The sequence below is a fragment of the Vanessa atalanta genome, chromosome 1, assembly GCF_905147765.1.
Source record: "Vanessa atalanta chromosome 1, ilVanAtal1.2, whole genome shotgun sequence".
In the NCBI taxonomy this organism is placed as follows: Eukaryota; Metazoa; Arthropoda; class Insecta; order Lepidoptera; family Nymphalidae; genus Vanessa; species Vanessa atalanta.
Window position 1 is genome coordinate 4,574,940 of NC_061871.1, and position 20,863 is coordinate 4,595,802.

Here is a 20,863-nt window from a genome sequence, read left to right on the forward strand (position 1 = left end):
ATATCCATGATCACTTTAACCCGCCAGTTTCGCCCACTCAAAATGTTTACACGCACCAAATCGTATCATTAAGTAACCCGACACCGCTTCCGATACACAATAAAACTTATTAGCCCATTTAACGAAACAAAAAGCCTTGCATTTAAGTGTATATTATATTATCCTTATTTAATTTAACTGCTAAGTTTATATCTGGCTTAGGCGTAATATAATGTTAACATAAAAAAGTAATATAAGAACTTACATATAATTGGGTTTGTGAACGCCATATCGGAAAGCAATCATTAGTTTCCCTGAGTATCCAATCTATTTCCTTATTCGTCTAACTGACAGGTAAGTTACCTATAATTATAGGCCTAGAGTAGTTTTACGAGCTAATAGACTAAGGTTTTACTGCACAAAGCCTACGCCGATGACCTTCCAAGAAATGGCATGCCCCGACAATGTTAGCCAATGACCACCCTCGAAGCCGATTGTTAAGGTGACGTGCTTTGTTAAAGACACTTGACGCCTTTATTTCGTCTCAACAATGCAAATTAAGACGTTTTGTATCATGAATAATTTCAAAGAAGACATGAATGTTTGAGAGTTTAGACACGCATGAAATCCGATTTCATTGTTATAGTTTCAAATTTCAATGGAAAAGCGACAATTGTCAATTTAAATGTTTGTAAAACAACATACTTTTAATATTTGTGCGACTTTATCAACGCTAAAATCGATACAAATCTAAAAGTATGATTACCAATTGTATGGTTTGCTATAAAATCATGTCACGATAGGGCACTTGGAAATCAAATCATTGACCGACGACGATAATGAGCGTCATATATCTTCTATTCAGTTGTCGTATTGTGCCGTCCATTAAGTTTCCAGGGAAGATTGCAGTATTTGCAGTTTGGCGAACAATGTTGCAAATTAATAAGCAAGCCGAATTAGTAAGACAATCGTCACGGACGCGCGTGCCTGCGTGAATAGCATTTAGAGTAAGCGTCGTAGTATATCTTCCTTTTAAATTGTTAAGACGGATAACCCGGGTGCATCGATGACATTGTAAGCAATTTTCAATACGTAGGTACGTTGAAACCGCGAAACAGTGTAAGAATATTAATAATGCTATTATTATAATCCTCGTATCTTTTGCCATTGACGACATTTTAAAAATTTTGTACAAAGTTTTATTATTACATATTATAAAAATTATAATTCATATTAACCACTTAGAATCGTTAAATATCTTCTTTATAGTGGTATTGTTCATTGTTTTTTGAAAACCGTAAGAAATGTATCTGTTGTGTTTTTTAAAAAAAGTATCTCGTCTTACCAGGGTCGTGCAAATAATGTACAATGATAATATTCAAAACGAAAATGAATTATCTGTTTAAATGATTCTTAAAATAGCTGTAACATTCAAAGTTATTAAAGACTTTTCATAAACTTCAACAAAAACTGCAAAAGAAGCGGGTCAAGAGGTTCGATTATTTAAATGTACAAGTCATTCTTTTCTAAAGGGAGCATTCAATCATTGCAGAGGTTACCTTACAGCTTAAGCTAAACAACTTTTATAGTATTTATTATGATGGAGTCATTTGATTCACATTACGGCTGACAGGCAATCGTTTAATCCTTTCATTGGTCTTGAATTGAATCGACTGCGCGAGCGCGGTGGCCTGCTACGAGTATGACTCACGCTGTAAACCGTCAGCTTCTTCCAAATAAAATGTTATCAAAAAAATACATAATATATAAAGCTCAGACATAATGTTGTAATTTATAAAGTTATCCTTAAATAAATTTATAATGTAAACTTTAATAGTTGAGTTAGTTACCATGTTGTCAAAGATATTTACAACAATGTATTTTAGGCCGTATCTTCGTAGTCTTTCATAAATAAGATCGCTTATTCTTAAAAATCCAATACACCTTTGTAAAATAAAATAAAATATTTAAAATAGCAAACTGCGGCCGCTGTGAAAAACAAAACAAAGTTTTATATCTTTCTGCGTATTCATGAAATATTTTATTCGGTAATAGTTTTTTCTTATATAAGTAATTCTTATAAAATTAAATATTTTCAAATCACTGAATTACGTAACACATACATTTGTGAAAGTTTATAAGCCCTTAGTTTATCTACAAAGATAGCTAATCGAAGTTAGAATTAGTGTCGTGCGTGAGCGCGAGTCGGCTACCGCACACAGGGCGAGCGTCCGCCTCGCGAACCTCATTCATCAGCGCTGATTGATTGCAACTGTCAAAACGGTAATGGCGGCGAGTGGCGGCCATATTTGAAACGTTGAATGCATCTAAGCCAATATTAATGAACGTTATAGATGAGACCCACGGACAAGTTCACGGTTACTTATTAGATGTGTTATTTATTAAACTTTAAATTTATTGGTTTAGAGCTGACTTAAATCGATGTTTATGTTGCCATGTTGGCAATATAAAGAGAACGTAAATAATATATGACTAAAGCGCTTGAAATCTGACCGATAAAAGCTTTTATTTGACTCGAAGTGTAATTGCATATTAAATACTAAATAAATATTTTATCACACTATATATATTAATTTTAATTTATAATTTTTATTTATGTTGTTTTAATAACTATTCAAACATTGTATGCCAATGTTTGACAAATAACTTTTCAAAATTTTTAATAATAAGTAGATTAATAGGGATTGTGTTTAACAAATAAGTGAAGAATGGTTTAAAAAAATTTATTTGACACTTTCAGATGTAAACTTTGAAATAAAATCACAAACGTAAATATGAACACCGAGATTTCTATTTTCAAATGATATACCCATCACATATAATTTAACATTACAGCTATAAGTTAATCTTACCCAGATTTAGGTACTATTTACAACACACATCACATCAATAACTCGAATGTTTCTACTCTTAGTACTTTTGAGTATTTCATAAAAAAATCGGAAAACATTTTTACAATTTATTTGAGAAATATTTGCCTCTAAAAATAAATAAAAGTACATAAACCAAATGACAGTAACATTTATTTACAACTACGAAAGGAGTTTTATCACATTGAGATTAACGATCGGTATAAATAGTGTATAGTAGGTACGACCACGAAAATAATAGTTCCATGTAAAAACCGATACTACACTAGTTGAGTCTCATCTAGTCTGCCGCACAGATCACCTGAAACAATTGATATTAAATACATGTATTTATATTCATGAACTATTTTAAGCCGTCAGGAGGGAAGAGGCACTTGAAGAATAAGTATATATTACTACCCAGAAAACAAGTCAAATGCCTTATTCCCTAATACGAGTTATATTTGTAACACTCACCAAGTTAACTAAGTTCGAAACCGGCGCCCGCCTGGATTGCGTACAGCAGCTTCTCTGCCAGCAATTCCTCGGCATGGTACTCGGGGATCTTCAGCAGGTTCATGCAGGTGGAAGAAGAAGGGAGGCGATCAGCCGCTCCCGCGGATTGGATGCAGAAGGGTGGCTGCAGGTCCTGACAGATGAACAAAAGGACGATCGTTATAAGTATAATCAACATACAAATAACGATATAATAATACATTTAAAAGTATTTGTGAGTCATTTTTAACAATCCACTTTTTTATAACACTTCGGTTTAAGAACGCTTGAAAATTATTTCACCAAGTGTCTCTTGGTTGTCCTCACCGTCGAGTACGAGATAAATAAAGCAAATCTTACAAATGAAAGAAATGAAAAAAACAACGCACGTTTGATATATTTCAATAACAAGCACAGCATATTGTCTGACGGCAACATACTGTAGGACAATGCAGTTGGTATACATAGGATATTTGTGCTGTAGTAGGTTTTCAATCATTAAACCAACAATTTAAAATAATAACCGTTTCTCAAAACATGTTCTCCGATGTTAGTTCAGAAAAATATATAAGAATTTGTCAGAAAATATGTTAAATCGCTCCTATTATGTCACTGCAACCATCCTGGTGTAAAAAGCTGTTTACGTCAAGAACCCAGAAAGCAATCGAACCTTTTCTGTCGATAAATAATTGATACAAAAGGATCGACATCTTTAAGATAACTTCAAGAAAAAGTAAGTATGATTTACCTTAAAACCTAAGAGAGGCGGTCTGGAACAACTCGTGACGAACTTCAGTAACTGCCGTCGTTGGTCGTCTGTGAAGTTCTCCACAACCTTCCAGAAGCATTGCACTGTCGGGTGCGTCGCCGTGAAACCACCTGGAGTAATCAGAATTCATTTAATTATTCCTATAAAGTCTGTAACTACGACTCCCATAAATGTGACTATGTAACTACAGTCCATTCTAACCATAAGAGGATAAAAGCGGAATTTAGCATCGAAATGACGCGATATAATTGGTCCTTGGATAGGCTTTGCTGTTAACGAAACTTTGGAAGTAAAATTAATGTGGATATAAGTAGTAACTTGAAATAATATTCTATTATAAATAAAGACATCTTAATCAAGAACTGTTTTAGTGAACAATATTGCTGAACTATTAGCAAATTGGTATATTCGTCTTCTTCATTTGAAATAGACTATGAAGTAATAATAATAAAGGTTTCAAACCTGGAATCTGTGAATGGGCAACCTTATGAATAGTTTGCGATTTAAGTTACGTTTCTTATTACTAAGGAATGTTACAAATTACAATAGTAGGGTATTCTAGTATTTTTAAAAGAGTACTTCGAAGTGTTAATTTTCCTAATATAAGCCAGAAAAAGGCAAAATAAACACGTTTTCTTGCCATAAAATTAAATTAAATTTTAAACCTTTTTTATTCCCGCAAAAACTCTGTCAGTAATTTTGGTGACGTCACACTGATAACAACAAGTTGTGTATGTACGACTGGCATTCATTCAAATCATTCAACGTTAACAGCTATAAATATTTGATGTTTTTTGGTATAGTAATGAATTACAACCACTGTCGTTGGAGTTTAATGTGCAAATACTGGCATTAAAACTCCAGAAACTCATTTCATCTGGCGCTTTGATAAACAAAGTGGTTTATCAAAGCGCGATATTGAAATTTTTTGCCTATCTGACGTCACACCATGGCGGCTCATGTTTTAGGTCACGTGATATACAGACTAAAAGTTACGAGTTATTCAATATAATAATTTAATAATGCGCTTTTATGACCCAAAATCAAAATATTGAAGTATAGTTTTACATAAACATATTTTAATTTTTATCAAATTTCATAATTTTTTTTTTACCGAAAAACCCCTATTATCGGCATAAAGTTTAGAATTTGGGAAAAATATCTGAAATAATATATGTAATTGAGATAATCAATATTCCCAAAAATAAAAAGAACAACTGTTCTTATTACTTAAAAAAACCTCTTCTAGTATTTTCTTTTTGCAAATCTCTTTAATTTCCGTAAAGCATCCGATATATTTTTTCAAACATTTAATAATTAATAATATTTACCTCCGTATTGCGTGTTCCTTCTAAGATCGTCAAGATCAATGGGAACTTCGGCTCCAGATATTAACAGCTGCAACTCCCTGCAGGAAAACATCCGCAGCCACTCCGCATTCACCACGGACGTTAGCCCGCGCTTGAATGCGTTGCATTGCGACCTTATTTGCCTACAAAGTAATCACATGTGTGACAAAGAATTCGACAACAGAGTATTCGTCCACTATATAGGGTAATTATTATTTATATTCATTTCTGAAGAAAAACTAACAAAAGGCGTGAGGCAGTTTCAATATCAAATATGAGTGGGACGATTCTGATGTTTAGAGTTTTGTTTTAAGCAGTGCTCATCTGAAGACGTCGGACGTGCTTATTGTTAGAAGTACAAGCTAATAGATCGCATGGCATGATACTGTCATATACTTCATATCTATTTACATCACACAATTGAAAAAATCGATGTAAAATTTTAATAAAAAAACCTTAATAATGTGTTATTACAAATTTTCTTTTCTATTAGCCTAAATCTATTTAGAAACAATGAAAATAAATTAATCTCGATAATGGTGTAATCGAATACTAGTGAATCGATATAGTTATATCTCAATCTGGAAACGTTAAGCAACTCTTACCTATTTAATTTGTAATCAGCAACAAGATGAATGTATTCGATTCTATTTTCTGCCGTTACAGGAATGTTCGCGCCGCCCGGCTTCAGCTCTTCGATCTGCGAACAGAGAGAACATTACCGTCGGCCCGACGCGCACAGCATACGACCGTCGCACACGGGCGGCGACTCACCCGCTGCTCGCCGAGCTCGTCGCTGACGATGGTGAAGTCGAGGCCGAGGTCGGGCACGTCGGCGCGGCGGTGCGACTTGAGCAGCAGCAGGCCGCGGTACAGGCCGGGGTCCAGCGACGCCAGCGCGTGCACGTCCGGCTCGCGCGTGGAGCACAGCTTCGCCAGGAAGAACTCCGCCAGCGGCAACTCCACGAGGAGGTTTTCGTACAGCGCCTGCGGAACGAATGCCACTCTGAGCCCCGAGCCTCGGCTCGGATCGGAATACATGGGCAGCTGTCGAACCAAATATAGACCATGGAAACGTAAAAAAACGAACATACCTTTCCCAGCATTCTTCCGACAAAAAAGTAGTGCATCGGAAAGTCATCATACAACAGGTGAACTCCAGGATTGGGATACAGCATGTTGTCCTTCGTCAACCTGAAGAGACCGCGGTTGGGATCGAATGCGGACCTGACGATCACATTTTATGCCTTGTTAATATCATTGATTTTTAAATACCAGCTGATAAGTGGACACTAATTCCAATAAATCCTCAATACTCAATACGAATTAATTATCCGTAAAATAAACACTTTATAGACTCTACTATAACTCTACTGGACTTGGTAGTGGTGCTTTGTGCAAGTTCGTCGGAGTAGTCATCACCCCCTCATTAAATTCATGGCGCATTGACGATTTATTTAAACACACAGCATATAGGTAAACTAATAACATGAGAAAACCAAAAATAAAAATGAAGAAGGATAGTTATAAAGTACTGAAATGACATCAATCAACCGTCATCAACCCATGCTTTGCATGAAATAATATAAAAGTTATAATGATTTGAGAAGTAGAAGACAACCACTTAAATTCAAATTGTAGCAAATAAATTGTTAACACAGAAAATTATCTTGTAAAAGTTCTGTTAAAAATTGCTTCGATATATTCATATAAAACATAGCCTTGATCATAACTTACTTCAATAGTTCTGAAAGAAATTCTCTGAAAAGTCCACCTCCATCAACGCCGGGTTCTTCCGCGCCCGCTTGATTTATCAACTGTACCCGAAGTTTAAGTTTCAGATCTGGTTCTATAACAAATAATTGAATTTTATGAATCTCGACCTGGAATGTACTCTAGAAATTAACCATTATCAAAATTTTACATATGAATGAAATATCAAAATCAAAATACATATCGTCATATTATATAAAGATAAATAAGACCTTATTATAATCCTTAAACACAATTTATTAGTAGCTATTAAATATATTATCTCCAAAATAGATACAAATAACAATTTCCAGTTTTTTATTGAGCTTAAATTTTTTTTTTATCTGAATTCGGAGAAAAAATATTATTCAAAAAACATTGCTATGACGTCATCTTATAAGCTGGAATAGTATAGAATAGCTTAGTTCTTTTGTCTGAGTATAAATACAAAATAACATAAATATGTCTGTCATAAGCGTTAAACTTTATCACACATAATAAACTAATTTTTTATTATTAAACTTGTAGTCTTGATATTTTCTTCGCAATCTTTTGTGATGGGTTATTTAATGCAAAATAATATAAATAACAAATAATAATCTACTTAATTCACTACGTGCAAAGTGTCGAAAAACAAACGTCAATTCCCCGCGGCGTTATTTGGAGCTTATGTCTATTTAGAATAAAACGGAATTGTTAATAAGAAATAAAAAATATTCAAGAGATACATGATCTGCTCACCATTATCAGGACTGAGTTTGTCAAAAGCATCTTCATATAAATGAGTACGCCGGACACTGATTATTATTGAAGGACCTTCGTTAAAATTGGTCATCTCGTACCAGTGATCTTGCTTTTCCCTGCAAAAAATTAAGAAAATAGAATTTCTTACAATTATAGGACAATTTATTTGCAGTTAATATACGCACCTCATCAAAAGACCTTGGAATATTAGAACTCGTGTCGAGAATGGTACGACGAACGGAATTTCTCTCAAAATTGTGACCGTCCTAAGTTCTTTGATGGTTAAAGGTGGACCTTCATCTAAAAAGTAAAACATTTATTTATAAATTATATAAAATAATAATATGGTCAAGGGGAGTTCAGTGTCAAATATTAATAACCAATATGTGTATAGGTCATTGTAAGAGACTAAAAGAGAAGAGGTAATTCCATAAGAATGAGAGGAATGTTAATGCGACACGAATCCATAGGAGTAAAGACAGAAAAACAACTTTGACAATGAATTGGCGTGGTGTCATGAATAATCTATGGCACTCATTATAGAAATATCGTCGAAGTTTGAAGTAAAATCAAAGTGGTAATAAGGAGAACGATTTTGCGATGTAAAAACAAGTATCTTTATCCGGTACTATTTGTAGTGAATGTTCTATTCACACATAAAGAGATAGAGACTCAAGGAAAGGAAAATCCACAAAACAGACAAGTAAATGGAATATATCGGCGGGGCTCACCCTGGTCGCCGGTGAGGCGCGGCACGGCGGCGCGGTAGGGGCGCGCGGAGCGCGGCGCGCGCGCGGCCACCAGCGCCGCCTCCGCGCCGTCGCCCGGCACGCCCGCGCCCGACGCGATCCACGCGCTCGCCGCGCCGCCGCTCCCGCTCCCCGCGCCCGCCGCGCCGCAGAACTGCAGCCGCGCGTCGCGTGCGTACAGCGCTCGCAGCAGCTGCGTACAAACCTGGAACAGACGTCGATTTCATGAAATTCGTTTAAGGATGTATGTACGATACGTCTACTTTTTTATGGCATTAGTTGGCGAACGAGCATATGGGCCAACTGATGGTAAGTGGTCACCACCGCCCATAGACAAAGGCACTGTAAGAAATATTAACCATTCCTTGCATCACCTATGCGCCACCAACCATGGGAAATAAGATGTTATGTCCCTTGTGCCTGTGGCTCACTAACCCTTCTAACCGGAATACATCAATACAGAGTACTATTATTTGGCGGTAGAATATCTGATGAGTGGGTGGTACCTACCCAGACGGGCTTGCACAAAGCCCTACTTTAGGCACTAGTTAGACAAGTTTACTTGGTAAACTTGTCTAACTTTCCAATTTTTCCGGGAAAAATTATAAAATACAAACAGAAATAATTCGCCATTGACATTCGACGTGAAAATTAACCTTAAAAAATACATATATGTACTGCGGATTTGACTTTACACACATCCATAAAACATTTTATTGTTCTAATTATACGCCCATTATCGTATTTCACCTATAGTCCAAATTCAAAATGACTGTTATTCCTTAGATGAGTCATTTTGAATTTGGACCTAAATTAACAAATCTCTTAAGATTTGTTAATTTCAATTTATTAAAAAAATATAAATAGGGACAAAAATGCTGCAAATGTTTGGAATATTCAGTTATCTCCATCACATCTCATCAATGATAATTTATTATAAAAAAAACGCATAAATTTTATATAACAAAGTGCTCTTTGCTGCTGTCAATTATGCACAAGAATTTCTTATAGAACATAGGTGAGCACTGAGGGAAAATTTTTCAAAATTAATCTACTAAGGCATTTAATGAGGATTTAAAGTTTATTATGGAAATTGACATATCTGATGTTAGAAATACAAAAATCGGAATTGAAGCCCAAGTTAATAAGTTAAACATAGTTTTTAAACCTTTTTTGAAAATTCATCACCTAAAAAGGTGAAACGTAGGATGATAGTTCGTTTGGATTTTGTTATTTTTTAGGTATGGAAATCGGTATTTAGACTACTGAAAACTATTTTCGTCATTGATTAACTATTTTGGCCGTCAATAGTTATATGTAAGCTTCCTTTTGTGTTCCAAAGTGTAACGTGTAATGAATGGGATATCCCATCGTACGCGGCTAGTTATAAATGCATATTAAATTCACCTTAAACAAGTGAGCCCATGCTGGCGTCTGATTTCTCTCATTGAGCTCGTGACTACCACCGACCGCGTCTTTATACTGTCCAAAGATGGATGGCCTGGATTCTGGATACGCTAGCTCTACTAAGCCGAGACACACATGTTTTAGAGTCCGACAAAGGCCACCTAGTTCTGAGAAGTCAAATGCGTGAATACGCCCCACAACTGTCGTGCTTGAATTGCATGATTCTGAAACTTAAGAGAAAACATTTTTTTTTAAATAACTACTACGTTACAAGGCAAAATATTAAAAATTATTTCAAGCAAATATTAGACCTAATAAAAATCACAACTTACTAATCATTTTTTCTTCTCCATCGGTATCCTTAAAGAATTCCGTATCATGTAATGTGCCAATCAAAAGTGAAAACAGTGCACAAAACACGGCTAATGGGGCCAATAGCCTATGTACCCCGATGACTGATGTTTCAGAACCCATTCCCCTTGACAGCGCTGAGAGCAATGGTGTTGCTGAGCCACCGAATGAAGATTCGTGGCTCATACTGCTTAACCACTGCCACAGTCCACGAAGGAATATCGGCTTAAATGCTAAAGTGTAAAGTAACCTAAAAGATACAAGTTTTAATAGTTATTATCTGGAAAATCAACTTTTTAATTTAAAGTTAAATAAAGCGGTGCTAAAGATAAAATCTTCATCCATTACTAGGAACCGTTAGAGCGATCACCAGGAGCATTCGCCTGTAATTTGTCAACCAACAATTCCATTTTGAGAATTACGTTACAATTCGGATTCAATGCCATTTATAAAATAACAACTATAGGTTTATAAAAAGATCAGTAAATATATAATATTAATAATTAATAATAATATTCAATAGATATTTTTCTTTGAAATGGCCTTGGAAGCCACAGTTTTATTCCCAACATGTGCCATTATCAAACAAGTTATTGCTTTTATCTGTGACACAAAGACATGTCCGATCCGTGAAACAATATGTACAATTTAATGGCAAGGATCAATTTGTAATTAATAATCAACATCAGCTCACCTATACTTGTGTAACGCCATCCTATGACTCAATAGTAAATTATGGCATATTTTTGACATGCTGTCAAGAAACTCATCACTCAAATCGCACTCTGTTATCTGTGAACATGTCGTCAATACACAACGGTCAGGTTCGTTCAATATTTCTATGCATCTCGTGAGCAGCATTTGTTCTCTGACTGATGTTGGGTTCGGTTCGTTGTCGCTATCACTATCGTCATCATTATCAGCTGCAGTTTCCTGACTGTACAGGGAGTCCTCATAATCATAAGTTATTTGCTTATTGCATACATTCACTGTTAATTTGGCTATTATTTTAAAATATTCTATGATGATTCGATTATGTGGCAGTCTTGAGTTATCTATTTGACGTATATCATTAGCTGGAAGAAATAAATAAGATCAATTTGCTTGCTAACCAAATATTCTTTTAATTTCTTTACTGAGTCTATACAAAGTTACAACAAGATATATGTGTTAATTTTTCCTATTATCCCATATTAATTATAGGAATTTCACTCAAATAGTACTTTGGTTAGTGTTATTTTAGAAAATGAAATTTTATTGTTTTAATAAAAAAATAACATGCTTTGGTTCTTTACAAGACCTAAAATAATCAATTCCGAATTATATTTTTAAAGGTGAGAGGCTTTGAAAGAGTTTTGTAATTGTAGAAGAGCAAAATTCTGATTTCCACTTTTGATAACATATTCAATAAAAGCAATACTACAATAATTTATTTCAGATTGCAAAATAAAATAAGATATTAAATCACATTGTGCACTTTCACTCACCAAATCCCGGTGGTTCTAATGTCAAAATTGAATGCAGTAACCATGAGTCATTCAGCAGTCTTCTTGATCTAAACTTATCTTCATTTAAACACCAGAGCAGTTGTAAAAATGGAAATCTTTTACTGGTGTCCTGTGTTAACGCAGGTAACATGTACATTTCTACCGGTTCAGGATATGGATTACAAAGAAATGATGCTGCAAATTCCGTCATAACCATGTCACTGAAAAATAACAAATTTGATTTAAATTATTAATATACACAGGTGAAGTAAACAATTTTAAAAAGCATAATTTCTTCAAATCAGATAAAAAAATGGACATTGACTTTTATATTGAACTTTTATAACTATTATGTTTACAACACAATGCATGAATTTCTGAACTGTTGTATATAATTATGTTTCTATTGTTTTCTAATTTTGGCTGACCTTTGGGTCAATACTGAAGTTTGATTTGGGACTTTTCGTCTGAGTCTCTTTAAACAGTTCAAACTAGTATACTTCACTTATTTTTGTAACATCAGAATGTAATTGCTAAGAAGTTCCACATTAATATTATTGAATCATTAAATATAAATGATACAAATACTTACTCATACTGAGGTAAATTGACGTGACTAGTCAAATTTAATGGCCTTTGTATTAGATCTAGTAAAGCTCCACACAGTGGTGTTGGTGGGTTTGGTGATGGTCCATACAGTGGTGGTGTTTTCTGACATAGTAGCTGTCTTAAATCTTTAAAATAGCCTGCAAGAACACCTTAAGCTTAAGAGATTTCTTTTCTGTAGTTACAATATTATTAACAATATGCAGACAAAGTATTATAAAGTATTATAATAATTACATTTTATATGTATCACACAAATAAATATATATTAGATAAAATGTTTTCTTAACGACATAAATACAAGACAGAAGTAAAAACTTACCCCTCTTTATTAAATACAAAAACGTTGCTCCTATATTTTTAACAGCCTCATCACAACTCGTGGATGTTTCAGTAGAACTTACTGATGTAAATACTTCAAACATCCTAAGTGGTACAGCTAAAGGCACCTAAAAAATATTAACATAAAAAATAATGTCTTAAAACAAAAACAAACAAGCTATTCATACATAAATTTAAAAAAAACTGATGGTGGTATGATAAAAATAAGTAATAAACGATAGTATGATTAGCTTCCTCACAATGTCTTGTATTGAAATAAAAAAGCATGATGGAAAATGATAAGATTACCTCACTATCATCTCTTAACAAACGTAGGTGTAATGCCAGAAGTCTTCTTATTTGTACTAATGATTCCAAATTTTGTAAAAGCCTATTTCTTTGCTTCAGCAACAGTTGTGAAATAGAAACCTAAAAATTTCATAAATTTATAATAATATTCAATTTATACTTAATATTCAATATAGTAACAGCCTGTAAATTTCCCACTGCTGGGCTAAGACCTCTTCTCCTTTTGAGGAGAAGTGTAGAGCAAAGTCCACCATGCTGCTCCAATGTAGGTTGGTGGATTCACATGTGGCAGAATTTCTTTGAAATTAGACAAATGCAGGTTTCCTCACAATGTTCTCTTTACCACCGAACATGAGATGAATTATAAAGACAAATTAAGCACATGATAATTCATTGGTGCTTGACTGTGTTTGAGCTTGGAATCATCGGTTAAGATGTACGCTTTATAACTACTGGGCCATCTCAGCTCAAAGAAATGTATAATTAATGTTATAATATTTAATTACAATATATATAAAGAGAGAAAAATAAGAGTCTTGAAAATATAATAATAAATAAAATTTAAAATAAATAATAATAGTGTTAATATATGTAGATTAATCATGAATAAATCAAAAGACCTCAAGGTATATTAAGATACTGAATTATGAAACTTTTAGAATAACAATAAAAATAATTAAAATTGTTTTTAAATATTTGTGTTAAGAACATGTAAAAAGATTTAATCATTTTTTCTTGGTAATTTTGAATGACCAAGTATTTTTATTCAAAAATATAAAGTAAAAAAACTTAATTCCCAATGTTTAAATTTTTATGTTATTCTACAATGGTTAACAATAAAAGTCTAGATATACAACCTTTTCCAACCACTAGATCTTATTGCTGCTCTATCATTGGTGGAGACCATGAATAAACTATGATATTAATTATGGATTTGCAAAAAAATGGTATGGTATGTTGACAAAACCATTATTGGAACTTAGGAAGTAAAAATAAAATAGATATAAGTAGTTCAATGCAACAGTGTTGTAATATAAATAAAGATATATTAGTCAAGAACTATTATTAATGCACAATATAGCTGAAATATTTAAAAATTGCATGGTATTCATAAATCTAATGGTTGTTTATCTTTATTCCTTCTTCAATTGGAATAAACTGAGAGGAGGAGTAAACAGATTACCCCAAAGAACTGTATCTAAAATTTATCCAAATTAAGTATATGTGTGAGGTTTAAAATAAAATATATTAATAGAATAATGATTCAACATGAAGAACATGTTAAAAGAAGTAACAAATATCCTTTAAAACAATAAATTTATAATATAAAGTTTTTAATAGTAATATCAATACTATTAAATAGATTTTTCATACCAATCTTGCACAATCCTTTTTGTCATCATAAAAGAAAAGTATCTTTGCTAGGAGTAATGTTATCAAAGTTTGATCATCATTGTTTACTTTTGAAAAGATACAATCAAACTCTTCTCTTTCATTTTGCTTGAAATGTTTTCTTGTAAGGTAACTACGTACATAGGCTTGAATTTTTATAGTACTGTGTAGTCGTTTTCTGTGTTCCTATAAAGAAAAATAAAGAAACTATGAATTGTTTATGATCTTCAATTAAATTTAAGACCAGAATTAAAACAAAACAACATATCATTTAATTTTGATGTGCAACTTTGCTTGCATTTCTACATTGATAGCCTGTTACAAATTTTATCTTTGAAGTAGGGAAAGGAACTAACCTCACGCTTTTGTCTTTGTTGTTGTGACTGAAGAATAAGAGTTTCTCTATCTGTTTTGCGTTGAGCACTGGCACCTGCTAGATTCTGTTGTGGCTTCCGCCTAAAATCGCCCTCGAACGAGTACATTACTGTAATTTCGTAAACAAAAATCAGCTGAATATTCTTTTTGACATTAAAAATATACGTCACGTTATTACTTACTAATATTTTATTGTATACACAATGGATATTTAAAGTATCACATACTCTTCAATAATTTACTATCAATTATAAATTTAATTATATTATTGTGTACGACTTTTTGTTCAATCAAATTCATTACACATGCAATAAAATGATACAGTACTTTTTAATTATTCGACAATCCGCATAGATAATAAATTAACATATTACAATAAACATTATTCGAACTGTCATTGCTTTGCACAGAAGTTTATCGGTTTATCCGACTTGCTACCGAACAAATTGACACCTTGGAATTTTATTAGTTAAAAAATAAAAATTATATTGCATTTTATATACAGTTAAGTATTTTTACAGAACATGTATTTTATAAAACTTCCTAAATTTTGATACTGATGAATTATTGCAGTTTTCGTTGCAAAATGTAAAATATGTCGATATTTGTGCATTACTTAATTAATATTATTTGAAATACTGTAATACCCTATTATACCTTTCGCAAACTAAAAATATGATTTATAGAGTTCATACGAATAAATTTACATTTGAATAAATAATTATTCGCAAATTGCTAGTAAGTGACTATAATACTACTACTCGAATAAATCATAAGACACATCCTTATCTCACTATGGGAATGATTGTGCCAACATTGTGATTTATTTACCTTTCAATGTCAAATTATGTCTTATAATGTTAATCACGAATCACGATTTGAATTCACGATAAATTAAACCATGGCAGCGTCTTTAAAAGACACTTTCTTATATTTTGCATATGGTAGCAATTTATTAAAGAAGAGAATACGCATTAACAACCCTACTGCGGAATTTATAGGCACCGGAAAACTTGATGTAAATAAGGATAATTTCTTTAGAAGTCAAACAAATGTTATAATATTTAAATTTTATATTTTACTATAGTTCATTATGAAGAAAAAGGTCTTAATAATTAACAGCGATACCACTCTCAAGATGTTATAATCTCCTGTTTACAGAATCACCAATTGGACTTTATAAAATATTCGGATCATTGGCGAGGTGCATCAGCAACGATTATACCAACCAATAATAAACATGTATGGGGTGCAATTTGGAGATTACATGTTAAGGATATGTCCGCTTTAGATAGGTAATATGTATGTCTGTTATGTATATATGCATAATATGTACCTATATGTAATATTTAAAGAGTATTCATTTATGTCAAAATAGATAATCGTATTCGTAAATAATCGTAGTAGTAATAACATTTTAGACAAGAAGGTGTCGAGACAAATTGGTATTTCGCCAAAGCTGTTGAAGTTTTAACCCCAGATGGAGCAAAAGTGAAGTGTCGCACATATCAACAAACAATAAATCCACCACTAAGAGGACCGCATGAAGAGTTACCACTAGATAGAAGACCCTCAAGTACTTACTTGGATTGCATTGTAAATGGCGCAATGGACTGTAATTTGCCTCAAGATTATATAACAGAGCTGAAAAAAATTCCACATAATGGACAAAAAGCTTCCCCAAAAATGATTGAAAAGCTAAATATGTAATTGACTGAATTTATGTTCCAGTACATTCCCTTAAAAGATAACTTTGTAAATATAATATAATTTATATAAAATAAATATATAACTGGCCAGTTTAAACATTAATATCTTTTATTTTACATTATAAATGTCAGTTAGGACTTGCATTTATTAAAATTTTCTGTGCTCTGAAAAGATGATCAATTCAGAAACTTGCGCATCAAATACATTCCTGTATTTTGCATATGGTAGTAATATGTTGTCATTTAGGATGAAATTAAATAGCTTATCAGCAGAATTTGTATCTATAGCACGTTTAGATGTAAGTATATTTTTATTGTCTTACATGTTCATTCAGTTAAAGACAATTTTCTTTATGAGCATATATTTTGATACAGAATAGTCGGCTGGACTTTATTAGGTATTCAAAATTTTGGGAGGGACCAACTGCTACTGTTGTGCCCACTGCAAATGCTCATGTTTGGGGTGTGATCTGGCGCTTACCTGTAGATAATTTGGACCGTCTTAATGAGTAAGCAAGGCTTTTTGATAATCTATTTAAGAGCATTACACATATTTATCCACCAATCTAATATATAAATCTAATATAAAGGCAATATTATTAAATCATAATATAAACGAAAGTTCTTTTAAAATTTTTCAGGCAAGAGGGCATAGAAAGAAAAATATACTATGCAAAGTTTGTTCAAGTTTTATCGCCATATTTAGGTATTATTTCCTGTCGCATTTATATCCAAACAATTAATCCCTTACCAATTGGAGATAAAGATGAAATACCTGTAGAGCAATGGCCATCCTGGACCTATAAAAAAGTATTAATACTTGGTGCTATAGAGCACGGGCTGCCGCAATATTATATAGAAATGTTAAAAAATATCAAAAACAATGGACAAAAAGGATGTTATAAAATGTATTGCTTTTTGATGCAGTATGCAAACAGTAACAAGTCTTGTTTGTGTATTTCGGAGCAAGCTGTTCAAAAACCGCTTCAACTGGATTTAAGAAAATTCAGAATTTATAAATAGATCACAGCAAAAGAGGAAAATAATAAGTCATATCAATTAAAAAATCACTTTTATTTTAAGAACGTTATAGACCTTGTTTTTATTAACTTGGTATAAAATATATTTAAACAAGGGTTTACTCAAAACTATTTTTGCTATTCTTGTAACTTTTTATTACTATAAATATTAAAATTATTATTAATAGGTACTCGGTTTTCATTAAATTAAATATAAAAATTATACACTATCTCAATCGTTTGGTGAATTTGTATCTAAATTGAGCATATAGCACAACGCTACCCCGACACTATATTACATAATAAACACGCACACAAATCACACGAGGAACACATTGATTGGAAATTATTTTATCAGTCAACAATTTACGAATAACATAATCACTAAAATGAGGTAAAGTGCCCTATTGGTGAAAATCACAATAATAAAAAATACTGATGAAAATAAGAACAAAATATTCAAAGGCATTGAAGAGCCCGCAGCGAACGCTGTGTGAGGCAACGTTGTGCGAGGCTTCGCCGCAGTCACTCCGCGCAATCCTTACTTTTACCCTCCACTTTATTCTATACTGCCTCCATACAATAAATTTAATATTTAAATAGAAATAATTTTAATGATTTAGTTTTCTTTGATTGGTAGAACGGCGCTGGAGTGCCTCGGCTGGCTCGTCATAGAGTTAGAGAAGTAAGGTTTACAAATCGGGTCATTTCCCACTCGCCGAATAAGTTAATAGTCAATCGCTTACCATACTTCTGATTTAGAGAATTTTTCAGTATGTCGATTACAGAATTATATAATTGCAAAATTATGTAAAAACATTTCGTTTTCGTCATTAGCAAAAGGCACTATGCAATTTCTTTATGATATCTTGATTTTTTTTACGATTTCGTATTTAGAAAATTACCGATCAGACATTACAATGTTAAAAAAAACAAGGTGCCTTTAGCCCTTAATCAATAACAAACAACAAAATATATATATATACATATATGCATATAATTTATCTATTAACCAATCCTATACAACATTTTATGCCACCTGCTGCATTAATTATAATGTTCAATTTTGGCGATGCGTTTTGCTTTCTCACCACATCTCGTAATAATTATATAACACTCCAGAATTAATTGTTCCTTCGGACTTTTAATATTGTCTAATAGTTTAGCTGCGACGAATGAAAATGAATAATATTAAATAAATATTTTAAACAAATGAAACTGTATTCGTGTACTTCTGTAAAGTTCCTCATTCAATCAACAATCCTGCATTCCATTGAAGGCTGGATTTCTGAAGGCACTCGTTTATACCCTTAAACCACATTATCGTAAAAGTTATTACAGTCACATTGGACCCCCAAAGTCTGACAGTGTGGTCCAATGTCCAGGATTGTTGTATAATGGAGTCTAACTATGGTAGGATATACAACTATTTTATAATATTTACTTTTAAACTGTAACAAATAATGCGTCTAGCGTATAATTTACTTATAATAGTTTTGCTATTAAAATCTTTAAGTATTCTAAAAGTTTTATTAAAATTTTGAATACAATTCTTCGAATCTAGGGAGTTCGTATTTAACAAGCATCGGTATTTGCTTTCATGCAGTTCCATTTGACATTGATTGACATGACCATTTGCCTATGGACTTGTGCTTTACTTGGGGTAGGAAAGTAATTATTATTAGTTAGAACTAATCATAGCTTTATCATAATGCGAGTTTACTGGTTAGTTATATGTATAAGATCTTGCAAATTAGCTAGACTTTGGCTACAGAGTATAGGTAATTCACACTAGGCGATCATTGTAAAATTATCATATATATGTATAACGACTATTTAACAACAATGGCAGATTATCTATTGCATTGTAATTGATACGGAACACATCGATTGCAGTTTCGTCTTATGTATTTGAAGGATTGCCCGAGGCATACTTGAGCATGCATACAAAAAATACAACGTATCTAAATACAATATAATAATAAAATCTTAATTTAGTATTTTGATTTGTTTAAGTCTTTGGTGGTTAAATCCGATTTATGAAATTTTTTCCTCATTACAGTATAGAAATGACAAACGAAAATGATACGCTGATCGAATTATGAGTATTATAAACATGTATTATAACAGACGCGTAACGAATTTATTGCTGTGCATCGCACGTCACAAGTGACAAATCTGTATAATGTTAAGTAGCGCACTTTCAAAAAAAGTACTCACAACAATAACAAAAACTTAAGCTAATCTACAAATTTGACACTCGCTCGAATGTTCGCCCATCCGAAACGACAGCTCTCGCCGGTCAAATATAAAGAAACGAATTAAAATAATTTGTACAAGATCTTACCTAAATTATCATTAGGTATCTATACACACTTTACAGCTTACACGGTAAACTTAACAATAATAGGCTGCGTCATAAATGACTTCGATACAACTATGTTACTGAGGTAAACTATATAGGATTCTCGTCTTCGTCGACGTCGCTCCGGGCGAAGTCGAGTCGTCGGGCGAGAAGCGCTCCGCCGAGCGAAATAAATAAACGACGCGGCGAACAATTCACTAGCTACGCTTACAACTAGATTCGAAGAGCCGAGCGCGGGCGGCGGGCGCCCGGCCTGAGGTAGATATCGGGAGGGGCGGGCGCGGGGCGGGGGGCTAGCACGCCGCCGCGTCGCGCAGCACGCCGTTGGGCCCGGGCGGCGCGGGCGGCGCGCTCGGCTTGAGGGCGATGGGCCGCGGCTCGGCGGGCTGCAGCGGCTCGGCGGCTGCGTCGTCGGAGCCGCGCGAGCGCAGCGACGACAGCTCTCGCACCCACGACGCCAGGCGCCCCGACACGCCGAACAGGTTGGAGCCCGAGCCCGTGGCCACCGCGCCCACGTTCACCTCGTGCATGGCCGCCTCCTCCTCTGCGACACACGGGGTGACAAGTTAGCGACTCCCAGTCGGCTTTGATACGTTTGAGTCGCGCATCGAAGGGCAGCGGCAGGGATCGAAAGTTGAAGAGCACGACCGACCCTTATGGTGGTGAATGAGTGATTATCGTAATCTTCATCGTCATCGTCATCATTATCGCTATAATTCATAACGGGGATAAATATCACACGCCCTTCCTGTGTTCAGTCTGCGTGCTATCTTCTAATAAATACGTACATCCAGTACACATTTATTTAAATTATA

General features: G+C 33.7%; 4 protein-coding genes across 4 annotated transcripts in view; 2 read left to right on the forward strand and 2 right to left on the reverse strand.

Moving 5' to 3' along the window:
- Positions 1–2,708: 2,708 nt before the first annotated feature.
- LOC125066789 (ubiquitin-protein ligase E3C) lies at positions 2,709–15,293 on the reverse strand. Its single transcript, XM_047675065.1, has 21 exons — positions 15,138–15,293; positions 14,937–15,064; positions 14,563–14,766; positions 13,189–13,308; positions 12,881–13,007; positions 12,545–12,698; positions 11,953–12,173; positions 11,160–11,541; positions 10,447–10,715; positions 10,115–10,344; positions 8,690–8,912; positions 8,144–8,258; positions 7,956–8,074; positions 7,200–7,311; positions 6,557–6,689; positions 6,237–6,449; positions 6,068–6,162; positions 5,445–5,605; positions 4,093–4,223; positions 3,327–3,498; positions 2,709–3,171 (listed from the first exon to the last, which is right to left on the reverse strand). The coding sequence occupies exons 2-20, from the start codon at positions 15,060–15,062 to the stop codon at positions 3,331–3,333; spliced, it is 3,303 nt and encodes a 1,100-aa protein (XP_047531021.1). The 5' UTR covers positions 15,063–15,064; positions 15,138–15,293; the 3' UTR covers positions 2,709–3,171; positions 3,327–3,330.
- A 482-nt stretch (positions 15,294–15,775) lies between these two features.
- LOC125066798 (gamma-glutamylcyclotransferase-like) lies at positions 15,776–16,741 on the forward strand. The gene is made up of 3 exons (XM_047675078.1): positions 15,776–15,973; positions 16,117–16,250; positions 16,377–16,741. Exons 1-3 carry the CDS (start codon positions 15,857–15,859, stop codon positions 16,663–16,665), a joined length of 540 nt encoding a protein of 179 aa, XP_047531034.1. The 5' UTR covers positions 15,776–15,856; the 3' UTR covers positions 16,666–16,741.
- Positions 16,742–16,837: 96 nt separating this feature from the next.
- Positions 16,838–17,739, forward strand: LOC125077272 (gamma-glutamylcyclotransferase-like). The gene is made up of 3 exons (XM_047689173.1): positions 16,838–16,963; positions 17,040–17,173; positions 17,306–17,739. The coding sequence occupies exons 1-3, from the start codon at positions 16,838–16,840 to the stop codon at positions 17,685–17,687; spliced, it is 642 nt and encodes a 213-aa protein (XP_047545129.1). The 3' UTR covers positions 17,688–17,739.
- Positions 17,720–20,863, reverse strand: part of LOC125066782 (insulin receptor-like) — a 63,199-nt gene continuing 60,055 nt past the window's right edge. The window contains exon 26 of the mRNA XM_047675052.1: positions 17,720–20,592. Coding sequence (XP_047531008.1) covers positions 20,342–20,592 — 251 coding nt within the window. The 3' untranslated portion in view covers positions 17,720–20,341. The remainder of the gene's footprint in view (positions 20,593–20,863) is intronic.